The sequence below is a fragment of the Aythya ferina genome (genome assembly GCF_964211825.1).
Source record: "Aythya ferina genome assembly, chromosome: 1".
In the NCBI taxonomy this organism is placed as follows: domain Eukaryota; kingdom Metazoa; phylum Chordata; class Aves; order Anseriformes; family Anatidae; genus Aythya; species Aythya ferina.
Window position 1 is genome coordinate 27,714,509 of NC_140296.1, and position 16,183 is coordinate 27,730,691.

General features: G+C 44.3%; 1 protein-coding gene across 2 annotated transcripts; it reads left to right on the plus strand.

Moving 5' to 3' along the window:
• Positions 1 to 1,890: 1,890 nt before the first annotated feature.
• SLC25A15 (solute carrier family 25 member 15) lies at positions 1,891 to 15,948 on the plus strand. 2 transcript variants are annotated; one of them, XM_084506172.1, is made up of 9 exons: positions 1,891 to 2,023; positions 2,663 to 2,775; positions 4,226 to 4,312; positions 4,614 to 4,741; positions 8,009 to 8,267; positions 11,154 to 11,291; positions 11,591 to 11,760; positions 12,770 to 12,928; positions 13,808 to 15,948. In XM_084506172.1, exons 4-9 carry the CDS (start codon positions 4,687 to 4,689, stop codon positions 13,930 to 13,932), a joined length of 906 nt encoding a protein of 301 aa, XP_084362298.1. In that variant the 5' UTR covers positions 1,891 to 2,023; positions 2,663 to 2,775; positions 4,226 to 4,312; positions 4,614 to 4,686; the 3' UTR covers positions 13,933 to 15,948. The 2 variants fall into 2 exon arrangements, with proteins under 2 accessions (XP_084362298.1, XP_084362299.1); XM_084506173.1 differs by having other exon boundaries at positions 1,967 to 2,075.
• Positions 15,949 to 16,183: the final 235 nt, after the last annotated feature.

Consider the following 16,183-nt stretch of genomic DNA (forward strand, 5'->3'; position numbering starts at 1 on the left):
CCCTTGCAAAAAGTACCTTTTGACTGAGCAGAAAGGGGTGCAGGTAACACAAGGAGCCGCATGGTGGCAATGTCCTCATTGCAGTGTGGCATTTCACAGCCCCAAACTCTCCCAGACATGTCAAGTACTTTCACATCTTTCGTAGAGTCCAAACTACAGCCCTTCAAGCCTGGCAGTCTGCCTGAAGTATATGTTTCTGAACAATCATGCTGAAACACCCAAGATCTGATGTTTCAGCTGACAAACAGCAACTGCATTAGGTGTTAGATAATTTTCACCAATTGGATCTTCCAGCAGCACTGCAGTCCTATTAAAAACAACAAAAAAAAAAAATCAACTCACAGCTGAAAATTCCTTGCAATGAAAGAATGATCTCTAAGTGTTTCACATCATTTGAGATGCACAATTATTTTGCTGTCATTAAATGTTTACCACAAATTCAGCAATTATTTCTACACTAAAGCGATAGCCATTCACAATTTGGTAAGCCTGCTCTTCCTTAATAATTGCCATATTCTGAAGAATAGCCCCAAACCATTTAAAAGGACTTTTGACAAGAAGAGAACTGTATGGAAAAATCACCCATACCTGAAGCCTACAATTCATTAAATTGATGGTTTAAAAAAAAAAAAAAAAAAGTGCATTTAACTTTATGGTGCATTTAACTTTATGGTGCATTTAACTTTATGGTATTTATAATGCATTTTTGTACAGGTTCAGTGGAGTAAAGTGTTATTAGACCTCATGGTGTTTGCTTAAGGTACTGTATTCCACCTCATATTCCCAAAAATCTAGGAGTATATCTTAAAAGTCACTTGCTGATCTGCAGCAAATTGCTTGCAAATGTCTGTCCATATCCAATATAATGTGCTACAGGTCACTGTCTCTTACATGCAAATAAAGCTAGTTTTTAGCAGACTTCCGAACAGGAACACCCTTTAGGTTGTGTCTCCACAATTATTTGAATATTCAATCCACCTAAATAGGAAGAGAAAAATCCTTTTTATTTTAGTCACTATCAATAGTGTCAGGGTTATCTTTATACCTTTAGATTTAAGACTTAGCACTGTTATGTCTCTTCCTGAAGTATAACATAGCTCCAAACCTCTACCACTTAGTCTTCTAATGCACATGTGAAATTTACCAGGGAATTTGTATTTTAGGAAAGAGATAATAGTCGTTTTTTGACAGAACCGTTATTCAGGAATATAGAATAAAGAATGGCCACAAGTTAATTTCTCTTCTCCTACGTTCCTTGAATGTCGTTGAAAAGTGCATCAAAATCTGCAAACAAGCAGGAGGCAGAAGAAAAGAAATGCTCCGGACAGGTTCTTGCTGCTGGATGAATGGCTGTCTTAGCAATTACAGCAATTTTGTGATTCCTAGAGAAATAACTCTGATGTTATTTTAAAGTACTTTAATTCCTAGCTAAATGCCTCTTTAAAAATAGGGAGGGGATTAATATATATATATAACTGATATTTTAGTTTTAATTGATAAATTCAGTTTTATTGTGCTCAGTAAGCTCAGAGAGGACCCCAAAATCACTTTTTGGGGGGGGAGGAAAAAGGAGTTTACAAGAGAATTAGGTGCTATTTGAGCCGAACAGCCTTGGGCTTGAGCACCCCGTGGAGGCACACAGCCCCTGAAGAACCAGGCTGGGAGCTGGGTTTCTTTTGGAGGAGAGCAGCAGCAAGGAGCAGCGGGGGGACGATGCTCCGGCCGCTGCAGCCTCCCTCTTGGGCGCAGCGGGATGCACGCACCCCCTGCTGCTCCCTGCTGTTCCCAAGAGACCCCAAAACCCCATCCCCGAGCCGTGCACGATGCAGAAGCACACAGAGGCGGCGGGGAAGGCCGCACGCCGCCTCCCCTCCGCCAGGGGCACCCCAGGCCGCCGCCGCCGCCGCCTCCCGAGCCCTGCCCGGCCCCGCAGCCCGCCCACCGCTTCCCCGGGGCCGCGGGGGCCCGCGCCGCCTTCCCCCGGCCGCCTTTATAGGGCCAGGGGCGGCGGGGGCGAGCTGCGGTGAGTGCCTCTGCTGGGAGCACGGTGCTGGAGGCCGGGGAGGGAGAAAAAGGCACGGAGCGGGCCGCGGGGGGGTCCCAATGGGAAGCGGTTGGCTGCCGGCTCGGTACCGGGGCTGCGAGGCCCGGCTCGGGCGCTGCGGCTCCTTCGGAAGGGGTCGGGCGGCGGCGCGGCGGCGGGCGCGGGGCTCGCAGCCCCCGGCGGGAGCGGGCGGTGCGCCCCGCTGCCGGAGCGCCAGACCCTTCCCCGGTACAGCGAGCGGGACACCCGGGGAAACCGGGTCACCCCGCTCGCTCCCCGCTTTGCCCGCTTCAGAGCTGGCGGTCTGGGTGCTAAGAAGTGTGTTTGTCTGTGGAGAGGTCATTCCGGCTATTAAAAAGTGCGTTGCTGTGGTGGTGAGGGGTGCACGCCACAGCCTGTCATGGCCCAGACCTGGTGTAACTCTGCTGCACGTGGTGCTGGCCTGCGGTGACCTTGAGGGAGTAGAATTACGGCCTGGCTTCCTTCAAAGGAGCGGTGCTGCCTCGTGGTTTTGTCTGCTTAGTGTGTGGGGAAGTCATCTGTGCCTAATGCATCCCGGGCTGGGGGTGGAAGGCTCTGCAGGACCTGCCAAGCTTACCGACACTTCTGTGTTTCCAGGTTTGGAGTTTGGATTTGCTGTAGAAGTAACAGAGCAGTTGTTGCCTCACAATACCTACACACAGGTTTGAATCTGATAGTGTTATTACAAAGAGGATTTCCCTGGAGAGGAGGTACGTGCGTGTCTAATGACAGAGTAGTTTTGACTCTGAAGAATAGTCTTCTGAAAGTGCCAGTGTGCTCTTAAGGATCAGGAGAGTAAACTTACCTGACTCTTAAAACTTCTATATTTCTATATGCATCTTTGTTTTCCCTTTTGCTGAGAAGCTTTTGGTGGGTATCTGTGGGTGATTCGGCATGTGCTCGCTTTGGGGGCTGGCAAAAGCTGATAAGCACTGGCTATGATGCAAGCAGTGTGCGTGTTACTGAAGGCAGGCAATTGTTGCTTCTCTGTGAAGTCCATTCATTCAGAGGCCTTCTTGAAGATCGTTCTTTCTTCTGTTCCTTCTAAGTGAGAAGCAAAACTGCAGAGTGCTGCATGACCACTAATGAAGTGTATAGGATAGTGAGGGGAGACTTGGTCCAGGAGCCTCTCTTCTGATTCTGAAATAATATCAAGCTTACAGTGTTGTCAGCAGTGAAACAGTTCAAACCTGTAACCACAATTCAGAAATAGCAAGTGTTAGTGTAATTTATTAAACAGCTACTGTTGCTTTTTTAACCTACTTCATTGATTGATACAACATACCTAAACAGGTCAGGCATGAAATTGACTGACAGTATTTGGCCTACTGTTTTCTTGAAGCTCACGAATAATAAAGCTGTTCAGAGATAAGATTTTAAGAAAGCCTGTTTGTATGCAGGCCTGTGTCTGCTTGTAAGCAAGTGCCTGTGCTTGTAATCCAGAAGTTGTTTTAAAAAAAAAAAAAAAAAGTAGTTCACACAATATTTCTTATTATTCTTCCAGTGTGACTTACTGGAAGTTATGTTTCCAGTTCGTATTACTCAAAAATATGTTTTGGGAGGCAGCAGGCTTCAAAAGAAGGATTGCAGTGGGTATAAGAATGGAAAATACTGTTCCCTGATTTACTCTGCTTGAAAATAAGCTTAAGAGTCAATGAGGCACTGACTCATGTGTGAGGCTTTTTAAGACCCATGCAGCTTTCTTGACAGCACTGCCAGCCAAGTGTCTAGCTCAGCAATGTGGTTCTGAAACAGTGGGAGCTCTCTGGCTCAGTGTTCTTACTCCAAATTACTCCAAATGAGCAAGCTTGTCTTAACAGCTCACCCCATGAAATTACCTCGCTGCAAACTTGAAAACAGAATTCTTTTGAATGTTTTACTGGAAACCGTTGCCTTTGTATTTCTGCTTTCCAGCTGCCTTCCTAAGAGATGAGGTATATTTCTTATTTTACTTTATAATGCACTGTTGTGTAGGGACTTGCACTAGGAACATGACAGCCAGACACAATTCTAAGTGTTCATACTCATTTTTTTTTCTATTCGTATCTTCTCGGCGCCACATAGAAATACCTAATGTGCCTGTATCCTGTGTGATGATGAATATAATTTTCTGGGCTTGTGTTCACCATGAGGAGAACAATTCTCTATTTTGCTTTATAGGTGGGGAGCTGAGACAGAGGGGGAAGTACTCCTGCCAGCTAGCCTTGCACACCCGTTGGAGACGCTGTTTCTGTAATCAATAGAAAGGTAATATTCAACAGTGTTCCCTGGAGGTACTCCTTGATTTCATGTGAGAGATCCAGGAAGACTAGAGACTGGAAAGCTCAAATAAACCAAAGCTATGCAGTAATACTTCAGAGGGTTTGCCTAATGTGTCAGAAGTAGTCAAAACACAGGTATGCTACATCTCAGTTTAGTTCTGGGAGCAAATGTTTTCTGTTACTAGCTGCTTTGAAACGAGTTGAATGGAAGTGAAAGTATACATCTGATGTTTTTGCCTGTCAGTTATTGTTGTAAATTGTGTGTGCTTTGTCCTCTTTTCCCTCAGGAGGAAAACAGATTGACATCTTCCAGGAAACGGGAGCCTTTTCACTCTAGTAACCAAGAAACAAGTGTGAGGCATGAGGATCAACTCTGCTCTTCAGGCTGCTATTGACCTCACAGCAGGAGCTGCAGGTAATGCTGGAGAACACTTAATTGCACTAAACTCCTGAGGGACGATTTTAATACATCAAAATGTTTAAAAGCAAATTCCCGTTGCTTAGAGAACGGGGGAAATATCAGCTTCTGTATCTTAAGGATATGGGGGTGAAGCAGGTGACCTCAGCCAGTGGAAGTTGTGCTGTCTCACTGATATTGCCATACTGGTAATGCCCATGGCCAAGGGATGAATGAGTTGTTAATTACCAGGGCAAACAAGTCTTCCTGAGAGTCCAAGCTTCTTCTCAGGGGGAGGGAGGAGGGTTGAAAAAGCTATGTAGAAGCACTAGCAAAGCTTCTGTCTTGAGGGCAGGCTTAGTTCTGGAGGTACTAGTTATAGTTTATCACAAAAGCTTACGTGATGTTCAGAAGAGATTAAATATTGGGATAGAACAGTTAATTTGACAACGTTTGTACTGAAAAGGTTGCAGGAGGGGTTTATCTAATGTCCTGTTGTAACAGGTTTAAACAAATTGATTTATTTTCTTTTCTTGCCCTTAAAATAGCTGTTACAGTCAGTCCTTTTATGACAGTGCTAATGGTGTTAAGTGCATTCAAGGCTAGTTATCGGAGGTCATTTGTCAGAGTGGAGTTAACCTTACTGCAGTGAGAAAGCAAAGGGAGACAGGCCATACAAACCCCATGTGACACCTTCATAAAGCATTTGGTCTTCCAACATATTTTGCCCAACGAATACTTGCTTTATTAGCCGTGGCACGATGCCATTGACTAGACAACACCCTGCATCCCTGCGAGGAAGGAAGTGCTTCTGCTGTTATTCCTTCATTCCCTCAAGAAAATCTTTCTGTTAATCTGTTCATTCATATTTTTGGGGGGTTGAGGGAAGGTCTTTTTAAGAAAGTAGCTAACCTGCTCTGTTTTGCAAAGTAACAACTTAATGCGTGAGCAGTTCTTGACAGTTTTGCTGGTGTTCCTTGGTTCTTAAATGGGAGATATGATTGCTTTCCCTCTCAGTACATCAGTTAAGGAATGCTGTTTTTAACATCCAGGGCAGTGGAGAAGTCTGACTTTGAGCTGAAGCCTTAGTGTCCTTCCTTGGTTACTGCAAGAGCTGAAAACTAGCTTAGAAATCCATTGCTTGGTGATACACTTCCATGTTGATGTAAACTGCATGCAGGTTTGCCTGTTTTCTTTTTGGCAGTAGAGATTAGAGAATCTTAAAACTTACTGTGCCACTTCTTCTGATACAGTTCCCCTTATTTCAGATAGGGTGGAGGAATTCAGACCTTTTTCAGCGTGACTTCATTGTTCCCAAATCAGTGTTCTTGTTCTTTGGTTTTCTTTGCTACTTCTGTTGTAATCAATACTTTTACTGTTCCCTTAGTATTTATTTTCCATGTTCTTTCCACATGCTTGTTCAGTATTGGTTATGTTCATTGGTAGTGCCTGGTGCTGTTATTCTTGTGTCTCTGTGCCCTTTAGGAAGTGTAAACCACTATGCAAACAGCTTGTTCCTCAGCACATGCATAACCTGGTTTTACCTTCCTCTCCAGATACAGTCTCAATGAGCTGATAAGTGATGTCATACTGGGGCAAGTAAATTCTGAGCAAGAATAAATAAGTCATCTACCTGCCTGTGGGTCATAGTCCTTTGCCTAGGATCTTAGCAACCTCTGATCACTTCTTTTAAACAAGACTCTCTCCCACCACGCTACTGTTACTGTTAGGAGTACATTTGTCCAAACTTTCAAGCAGGGTTGTTTTTGGCTGGTTTAATTTTATAGACTCTACTTCTGGCTGGAAGAATTTTTCCTCTTAATGTTTGAGATATTAACCAGATATTTGAGATATTAATCTTTACCTTGAGGCTTACAAAGTTTGTTGTTTTACTAAGCTTCTCATGCCCCCTCTAGAGATGCTGTAAGAAGAGCACTTTCTCTTTTTAGAACAGCTCAACTCCCAATTTTCTTGAGCTTCGGATGCTCAAGGCCATTACTGCTAGTCCTGCACTTCTTCCAACAGCCATTATTTTACTATACGAGATATTTTAGGTCTGCCTTTACACAGGAACCTAACACTTGTTCTGAAGGTTTCTATCTCCCTGACTTCCCTGGAGGTAGTGTTTGCTGTCTTTCCAGAGCTCTGCTCTGCTTTTCATCTGAGGCTGAAGTGACCGTTGCTGCCCTGAGCCAGCTACCTCTCTCCTGGTTATCCCTCCAGACCAAGTAGCTCTTCATGCCTTTTTGTATCACTTGCTCTTCAACTTGATGATTTATCTGGCTGAGCATCAAGTTTTATGGGAGCTGGGTTCCTAAATTCTTCTTAAAGACCTGAAGTGTCTCTTTGCAGAGTAACAACAAATGGGTTTGCAAAGAGTAAAATCAAATAAGAATCACTGTGGTTAAACAAGCACTTGCTTAACTCTTCATCTTAGAAGAAAGTTAACTAATCTTAATTGGATACATTTCTTGGTTTTTTTTTTTTTTTTTTACATTATCTGGATTTACAGATGGTTATTTCAGTTACATAAATGAAAAAACAGCATCTTGTTACCTTGCCCTCTTTAAGGCATTTGCATGCTTACAGTGTTTTGTTGAAAGATCAGTTCCTGTATTAGGATGGTTCTTTTTAAAAACAAAACCAGATAATGCTCACCTGTCATATGCTTCTTGTTAGGTATCAGTTCCTGACAGATTGCTGTCAGCGTACGCTGATATTTTATACCAAAACAGCGTATCTAACTTTTTCTGCAGGCAACTGAATTGAGTTCAATCTCATGGAAGAGTGTTATGCTGTGGGCTAAGAGGTTATTGACAATACCAATAGAAGTATCTCACAGGTTTTTAGGGTATTGACCTTGCAATTCAGTTTGGAAAAGATAATGGGTTAGGAAACTTTGCCCTCTTGCCCTTTTAAACTTCTCCTATGCTATTCCGGTATCTGGGAATAAATGTAAATAAGAGTCATTCAGACTATTGAAGTGAAGGATTTGTATCTGTGGTTATCAATTTATAGTGTTATCAGTTTTAGCACTCTCTGAGCAGTGTTCCTCTCGTCCTAGAGATGTCTCTCACCTGATTACAAATCATTATTTGGTTGTAGAATTGGAGGGTGTCTGAACCACTGCATTAAGGAACAAGTGAAAACGCTGCTTAACTCATCACAAATGACTTCATTGCCAAGGAATACCTCTAATTCAGTAGCTGTCTAAGTGAACTGACTAATTTAGATGCTCACCCTTATTACGGTGAAGAAATGCTTAACGAGAATCACCTTGCACAGGTGGAACAGCATGTGTGGTGACTGGCCAGCCCTTCGACACAGCGAAGGTGAAGATGCAGACGTTCCCTGACATGTACAAAGGAATTGTCGACTGCTTTGTGAAAACCTACAAACAAGTGGGGTTTCGAGGCTTCTACAAGGGGACCTCGCCAGCACTGGTAGCCAACATCGCAGAGAACTCTGTCCTGTTCATGTGCTACGGGTTTTGCCAGCAAATTGTGAGAAAAATTGTTGGAGTAGACAGGAAAACAAAGCTCAGGTTAGTAAATTAAACCTCTTTTGTGTTCAAAAGGAATAGGGGTTGGGGGGGAAATCATGCAACTGCTACTAGTAAAGATTCCCCAGGTGCAGTTGGTGTTCCAGGCCCCTCTCCATCAATATGCAGCACAGGATGTTTTGGAGTGTAGATCCTTGTGCTAGGATGTGGCCAGCTACTTATCACTGCAGTTGGCTGGTTTCAATGATCACAACTCAACTGAAATGTTGAAGACCTGCAAGGCTTTACCAAAGGAACTGAGTTGCCTAGGTTGCCCTGCCTTTGCAGGGTGGGGAGTGGTTCCTCTTACAGTGAGGTGTACTAAGAGGAAAGGAGGCTGCTTCTTGTACTGTTTGTTTTCTTTGAGTTTCAAAGGCTCAAACATAATGGTCTCTAGACCAGAGGATCCCTTCAGCACAGCGTGTTGTCTACAGCACTGGCAATAAGTGGTTACCTAAAGGACAAGATGCAAGGAAGTATTAAATACTGAGTCCTCTGCCAGCTCGAGCTCATGTTCTTAGATCAGAGGATTTCTTGATCTTGGTGTGATTTTTTTAATCAGTGGCTTTGGATCTCTTGAAGCACTTGTCCACTCTCCCCTTGAGTTCTCGTAAGGTCGTGCAGTTTGGCAGGGAGTTCTGTGGGTGACAACTATTATTTCTGTAACTGGACGAGACAGGGAACAGCTGGTCCTTAGCCACTGTCTCTGTGACACCTGGGATCTTGTAGATCTCTGTTCTGTGCCTCTCCTCCCCACCCAAGACTTGGAGAGCCCACAGACTTGGAGAGCTCCTAAGATCTTCTCTTGAGACTCACTGATGGAGAGATTGCATGTTTAGGGTGGAAGTAGTGCAAAAAATCTTCAAGTAATATATTTCAGTGTACTATTCCACATCCTCGGAGTAAGTACACACTGAGTTTTATTTGAACAAATGGTGTGACTGCAGCACTGAGCAGAGCTGTATTAGGATAAAACACTAAAGGATTTAAGTTTATCTGAAAGATGCTTCCCTTGATGCTGCTGTCTTCATCCGGACTGTTTTGGGGGCACCTAATGAGGCACATCTGTAAGAGAATTGAGTTGACATGGTTTGCAGTTGTGCCCTGAGTATGGGTGGTCTGTCCAAGATATCACCACCCATTCTCATTTTGGAAGAGTGAAGAAACACTTGTAGCATGCTGTAGAGAAGGGAAGGAATTGAGGTGGCTGTCCTCAGCTGTGACAAGAACTATCACTGCCCTTATTGCCTCTGCTGTTTTACAAACTGCTGTGCTGTATGACCCTGAATCAGAAGGGTGTGAAGTCGCACACTGAGGTGAACCTGAGCATTTTCCTTACCATTACCTAAGCAATTGCTACATTAATTAGTTTTTGCTTTTGGTTAAATTTTCATTAACGTGTTCTAATAAGTGTGGCTTGGGAATAGGTTTTCCTCCTTGTGTTTAGGGTCAGCATGTGAAGCCTTACAAAACAGTTGCAAAACAACAGTTTTTCCAGTTGAAGGAATAAATGGCACTGGTACGTGAGTCCAAAAGAAAGCAAATAGGAAGAAAAGTGCTAAATTCCACTCCTTTTAATGTCCATTTAATCCAATCAAACTGATTTAACTCCATGCCAAAGTCTAAACTGAGACCACCCAAAGGACAGAAGTGCTAAATTCCTCTTCTTTTAATGCCCATTTAGCCCAACCAAACTGATCTCATCCCATGCCAAAGTCTAAACTGAGCGAACTATTATCCTTGTTCACCTCAATTTGACTTCTTCAGTACGTGACTGGCCATCTTAAGCAGATACTTTCTTTGAAAAACAAGATAAATGCCTCTTATAGATGAAGCAGCAGTGCTAAGAGTGGATGATTCTTGCTCCCGTGCTGTGTGGTCAAAACTTTCCTACCTGGAAAAGTACTGAATTACCCACTTGAGTGAAGAGGGAACAGGCTTAAGGCTCATCACTTGTGCAATGAGGCTTGATACATTAAAGACCAAAGCCTAAGCAGCAGGCCTAGTTAAACTGTTGGATGTAGAGTTAAATATCAAGACAGGCAAAAGTAGAAAAGACCTGAATTATGGTGAAGTCTAGTTTTAGGTCTTTACCTCTGTTAGAGCTCTGAAGTCTGATAGCCTCTGATTTTTTTTCTTTCCTTGAAGGAGAAAGGATTCTCTGCACCCCTCAGCACAAAGCTGGAAGGCACCTTTCCCATATTTTCTTACCCTAATTCCTCAGTGTCTAACTTCATTACCTTGCTCATCACTTAATGACTGCAGGGCTCATCCACATACTGTATTTTTAACTCTGCCTCGTTCTGTTGTGGGCTCTAGAGCACCTCAGATCCCTGTTACACCCAGCTGTGTGTGCTGCAGGAGGATTGGGTAATCAGTGTTGCCATTTCCTATTTACTCAGTCGCTGCTCTGCAGACAGTTATTGATTTCCTCCAGTCTGACAGTTCTTTCACTGCAACATCTGAATGACACGGGGCTTGTTTCACGTCACCGTTTCAGTTTCATGATGCTGCTGTGAGGTGAAACATTGTAGGATTAATCTCTGCTGTAGGTGTGTTTGCAAGATGTGTAAGGTCACCACGAGAAGTCCCCGTTTGTAATGCTGTGGGTTAACACAGATCACGCCGCTGTCTTGTTCAGTGGTGTCATCTGTGTCTGCACTATCTCCAGCTCCAGATGTGTGTGAGTTGGACATGAAGATCGGGTGAGCTTTGTCCCTCATCTCCCTGGTCCAAGGAGCTGCCCTTCCCCTTGAGAGCCTTTCCCCTAGGACTGTCTTTGGTTTGATAATGCTTGTGGTACAGGTTCAAGAAGCTGATTGCTGGTGCCGTGGCCATGCTGTGCTGAAGGCCGGTGCCCAAATACCCTGTGCAGTTTCTCTCTTGCAGTGACCTGCAGAACGCCGCCGCAGGCTCCTTCGCCTCCGCCTTTGCCACCCTGGTCCTCTGCCCCACGGAGCTGGTGAAGTGCCGGCTGCAGGCCATGCATGAAATGCAGCTGTCAGGGAAGATAGTGCAGGGCCACAAGTAAGTATAGTCCCTGTCCCGTACCTCTGAATCCCTGCTCTGTGTATTTATTAATTCTGTGCTGGCTCAGCGGTGCCACATTTCTTGTTAGCCAGAGAAGAGCTGTGACGGGCAGGATCGTAGCACATGCACTAGTAAAAGTGGATGCTGGTGACAGACTCCAGGCAGGATCTTGCTCAGAGTTTTGCTTGAGCCCTGCTGTCTACGCACTGGTCTAACTCTGAATTGTAGCCACGGTAGCTCGTTGTTTTGTAACCTTTGCTATTCAGCATCACTAACTGGATTGATCTCTTTACCAGCACAGTTTGGTCAGTAGTGAAGAGCGTTATCCAGAAGGACGGGCCCCTTGGATTTTACCGTGGCTGGTCCAGCACGTTGCTGCGGGAAGTCCCGGGCTATTTCTTCTTCTTCGGGGGGTACGAACTGAGCCGCACGTTCTTTGCCTCTGGGAGGTCAAAAGATGAATTAGGTACGGTGCCCGTCCTGCAGGCGGATTCTGTCGGGCTGCCATGAGGCATGTAAGGGGGGGGACACATTCCCTCGAGGGTATGCTGATGATGCACAGCAGACATGAAACACCTTTTAAACAAAGGGAACTGGGCATAGGGAATACAAAGATCTGCACTCTGTATATATGCAGTAATTAATTACTGAAGTCATCCCTTTCTAATGGAGCAGGATATATTGTAAATGGAAAATGCAGTGAGCTAGCAGCAGCATTACAGAACTCATTAAATATCTGACACTGCAGCGTAACACCTCTGAACTACTTCTTTCAGCAGCTCTTCGGAGCGATATTCGAGTCTTCAGCTGTATCACCTTGAAGGGTGTACAAATGCATGCTGACCGTTAGATGTCATTGCAATGATGAGAGAACACTGAGGCTGAAAATTAGACCTTAAAAAAGGAGGAGATGCCAGGATAAAGATCGTTTGTCTCCTTCTGAAAGACTGAACAAAGCTACTCTGTCTTGCTGGCATCTAGTATGTCAGCTGCATGTATTCCAAGCTCTTGTTTTTGCAAAACATCTATAAAAATCTGAACTGAAACACAAAATGAAAAACACATTATGAAAAATGACTGACCACAGAAATTCCACTGTAACAAAAAAATCATCTCTGCAGAGGTGATCAGCATCACTGTAACATCACTAAACTGTTTCATAACTAGCACTGGAAAGTGGTTATAAGTGTGAAAGGAGTAGAGTTAATTTAGTTAACGCAGTCACGATATAGCTCCGAGTTGTGTGTTCTTAGCATGGCCAATAAACTAAAAGGCACTCCTTATAACCTTTGAGCCTTTGGCTAGACCTGTGACTTAGCAGTGGCTTAAAATTAACTTAAAGTTTGTGGGGAAGCAGGAATTGCTCTTTTGCCATAAGCAGGGCCCTCTGCCTTCTCCTTGACTTCAGAAATAACGTGATATTTCTGTTGGTGAATGTTTTGTGGTGTGCCTAAAATCTTGTTTCTTAACCTTAGGTCCCATTCCCTTGCTGCTAAGTGGAGGTTTTGGAGGTAGCTGTCTGTGGATCGCTGTGTATCCCGTGGACTGTGTTAAATCTAGAATTCAGGTTCTCTCCATGGCTGGAAAGCAGACGGGCTTTATGGGAACGTTTGTAACTGTTGTGAGAACTGAAGGTGAGCATGAAGCATAGCAAGTAAATCTGGGCTCCAGTTCCAAACCTATTTCCTCTGGTTCCAAGAACTGCTTGAGAAATCTTGTCTGTTGATGGTGTGTTAGAGACTGACAAACAGTTTCTAATGGAAATACTGATAATGATGTAGTTTGGAGGTCTTGGAATCCAGAAATTGAGACATTCAGCATTGTGCCATGTCTTTTGGTTCAGGAGACAAAAAATATAGCTAACAAAAGCTCAGTAAGCATTAAAAGCAGATGAATGAATTCCCTGTAATCAAACCTATAAATGAAAATTGAAGGAACCAGTAAAGTTTGGTAGAGAATTTTTTCTTATCTTTAGAAGCTGGTATATGGCTGACAGCAGCTTGGTAAATGAGTCTTAGACTGGCAACTTGGAGCTTCTACCTAAGCATCTCCCCTGGAACAGGCCTGTACCAGGCTCTGCAGGAGGTGGTGTAAGAATGCAGCTAGCAGCAGACACAGCTCCTGGCCCTGCTATGGGGGAAGCTACTCATCAGAGCAGGAGTCTGGCTTGGGACACAGCCCCAAAGTGGTTGTGCCCTTCTTTCTGCCAGCTGCTGCGAGCTGTATCCTCCAGTGAGCAATCCTTCTGAAGACCCTGTCATGCCTAAGCTAACTTCAGGTGCTTACATTAGAAGCTTAAAAGACTAAACTCAGGTTGCAACTCGAGATACTCCTGTAGCTACACCCAGTAGCACTCCAGTGAGCTGCTCCAGCAGAGGGTTCAGCTGTGTGCGTGCACCTGCCCCTCTCGGCAGCAGCACTGCCTCATCAATATCCTTCAAAGATGAAAGAAGAGTGTTTGGTGCTGATGGGCGTTTTAATAAATGGCTAACCAGGTCTGATTTAATTTCCAGGTGTGCTTGCCTTGTATTCTGGACTGAAGCCAACCATGATCCGTGCATTCCTGGCCAACGGGGCGCTGTTCCTGGCCTACGAGTACAGCCGGAAACTTATGATGAAACAAGTGGATTCGTACTGACGCCTTCTAGCAAACGGAGAACAACCTTTTAAATGATCAAAAAACCTCTAGATCACATCGCGGTCTGAGCAGTGCCAGATCAGTGACCTAATTTTAAGAACTCATTTCCAGTTTAGGATTTGTAATCTTCTAAATTGAAGTGATTTTTATAGAGATGTGTACATGCTGCTTGAGTTGGACCAGCAGGGTCATCTCCAGCTTGCGGATCCTGCACTGGGTATGTTGCATGTCAGAAACGTCTTTTCCTGCCTGTAATGGTGCTAAAAAGACACCTTGACATGTTGGTTTTAATGGTACATGCGGGGGTGTGAGTGAGTTGTTTCAGCTCCTTTTCTAGCTCCCTTTTGCCCTGTGCCTGTCCAGGATCAGTGCAGTTGGTGTCTGACTGCACGCTCTGGGCCTAAAGAGTAGGAAGTGTTCACCCACTTGACCTAGAGCTGAGATACGCCCATATTTGAGATAAAAAAATGAAATAACTGGTTTTAAGGAGTTCATTTGTAACAATTGTTCTCTAAATCCTTCCAAGAAGTGCTAGAGTATATTAAACACTTAAGAGGAACTGCTGGAAATAGCTGCTGCTTCCAAGTACAAAGCTGTAACTTGCAGGCTCCTGGTCAGGTCACCTTTGTGGGGCTGAAGAGGAGCAGAAGGCCCCAGCTGAGTTCTTGAAGACAACTGACACCGAGGCTTCTGCAGTGTGGAACAGACTAACTGGAGCCCTGCCACATGTGCCACGTGCTGTATCTCCTCAGCTGAGTGGAAACTGCTCATGTGAACGGACTGTTCATATTACTGTCAGGCCTGGAGGGTGTGCCTGCTTCTTTTTTGTGTTACTTGATTCAACATGCAGCGTAAGGCCAGTTAGCATAAGCCAAAAATGATATTGTAACGCCTATTTTTCTGGCTGCCCCCTCCATTCTTGAAGTATGATTTTCATGTAAGTGTGCTCTACCTTGCAAGCAGCAGCCTAGTGCCAGTCCTGGGAGAAGAAAAAGCAAGTCTCAGAGCAACAATGTTCATAACTGAGACCTGGCATTGTACAGAGGGATGTCTGTGTGGTGTAGCATAGCTGCCCTGGGGGAGGGCACAGACAAGCTGCCCTTGGGGTTTGCAGAGCTCTTTAACCCACCAACATCAGAGCTGCACCAAAATGAGCAACTTATTTCTGGGCAAGTTACAGTTGCTGTGATAAATCAGAGCTGAAACAGCTGGGGTTTGTACGTTACAGCTTGTTTCATAGCCCCAGGCAGAGAGAAAAACTTCAGATGGATGAAGATGTCTCAGTATCTACTGCCTCTTGGAGGAAAGCCAGCGTAATCTTAAACTGGCTACTCCACTTCATGGCTATTGCCTGTTTGGAGGGGAGAAAAAGGTGCTTGGTGCAGTTCCCCAACCCCTTCTGGAGTCTTCACATGCAGCACAGACTGCTCATACACATGTGAAAGAGGCAGTTAAAAGAGTGCACCATGGAAGAGGCTTCAGTGCCTGTTGTAATGATTTACCGTGACTGCCTAGCACACTAAGGACAGTAGCACTGTGAATAACCCATTCTTTAAAAAGGAGTTTATGCCAAATGTTTGAATAATTCAGGTAGCAGAGTAGGACTTCCGAAGTCCTCAGCCTTCTCCTTCCCAAAGTTGTCTACCCAAGAGTTACACTGCATTTCTGTGTGGTTACAATAGGCATGAGAGGTTAAGGACAGAGTTCATAGCATTGGGATACTGAAATCTATTTCATAGATTTGTCTTTGGTCTTTGCTTTCATTTTTTAAAGCTCAGTTGCAGTTTTTAATACCGAAGTTAAGGCTTCAAGAGAAGCAGGATTTTTTTAAACCCACCTACAGCAAGAGGCTGGTGGCAGAAGCAGACATGTATTTTGAGAGTTTACCTTTCAGAGTCAAACTAAGCCATTTTTATAGCTACAGTCACCTGAGCTGTACACACACACCAATTGTTCACCTAAGGACTTTGCAATGTTGGTACAGAAATTTGTTGGAATAAAGTTTGATTCAGCTGACTGCCTGTTTGTGCAATACCACCAAGCTTAGCTAACTGCATACAGGGCAACGGGTGAAATGGGTGTCACCACCCCTCTGAAGGAAAATGGGAGTTCAGGAACCCTTACTGATTCCAAAAATCCCTCACACTTGAAGTGAGACCTACAAGTTGCTGTGAAGCAGCTGTAGATTTCACATACTCTACTATAAAGAAAAGAAAAGCCCTAGTTCAGCTCTTGCTCTGTTGCTTTGTTA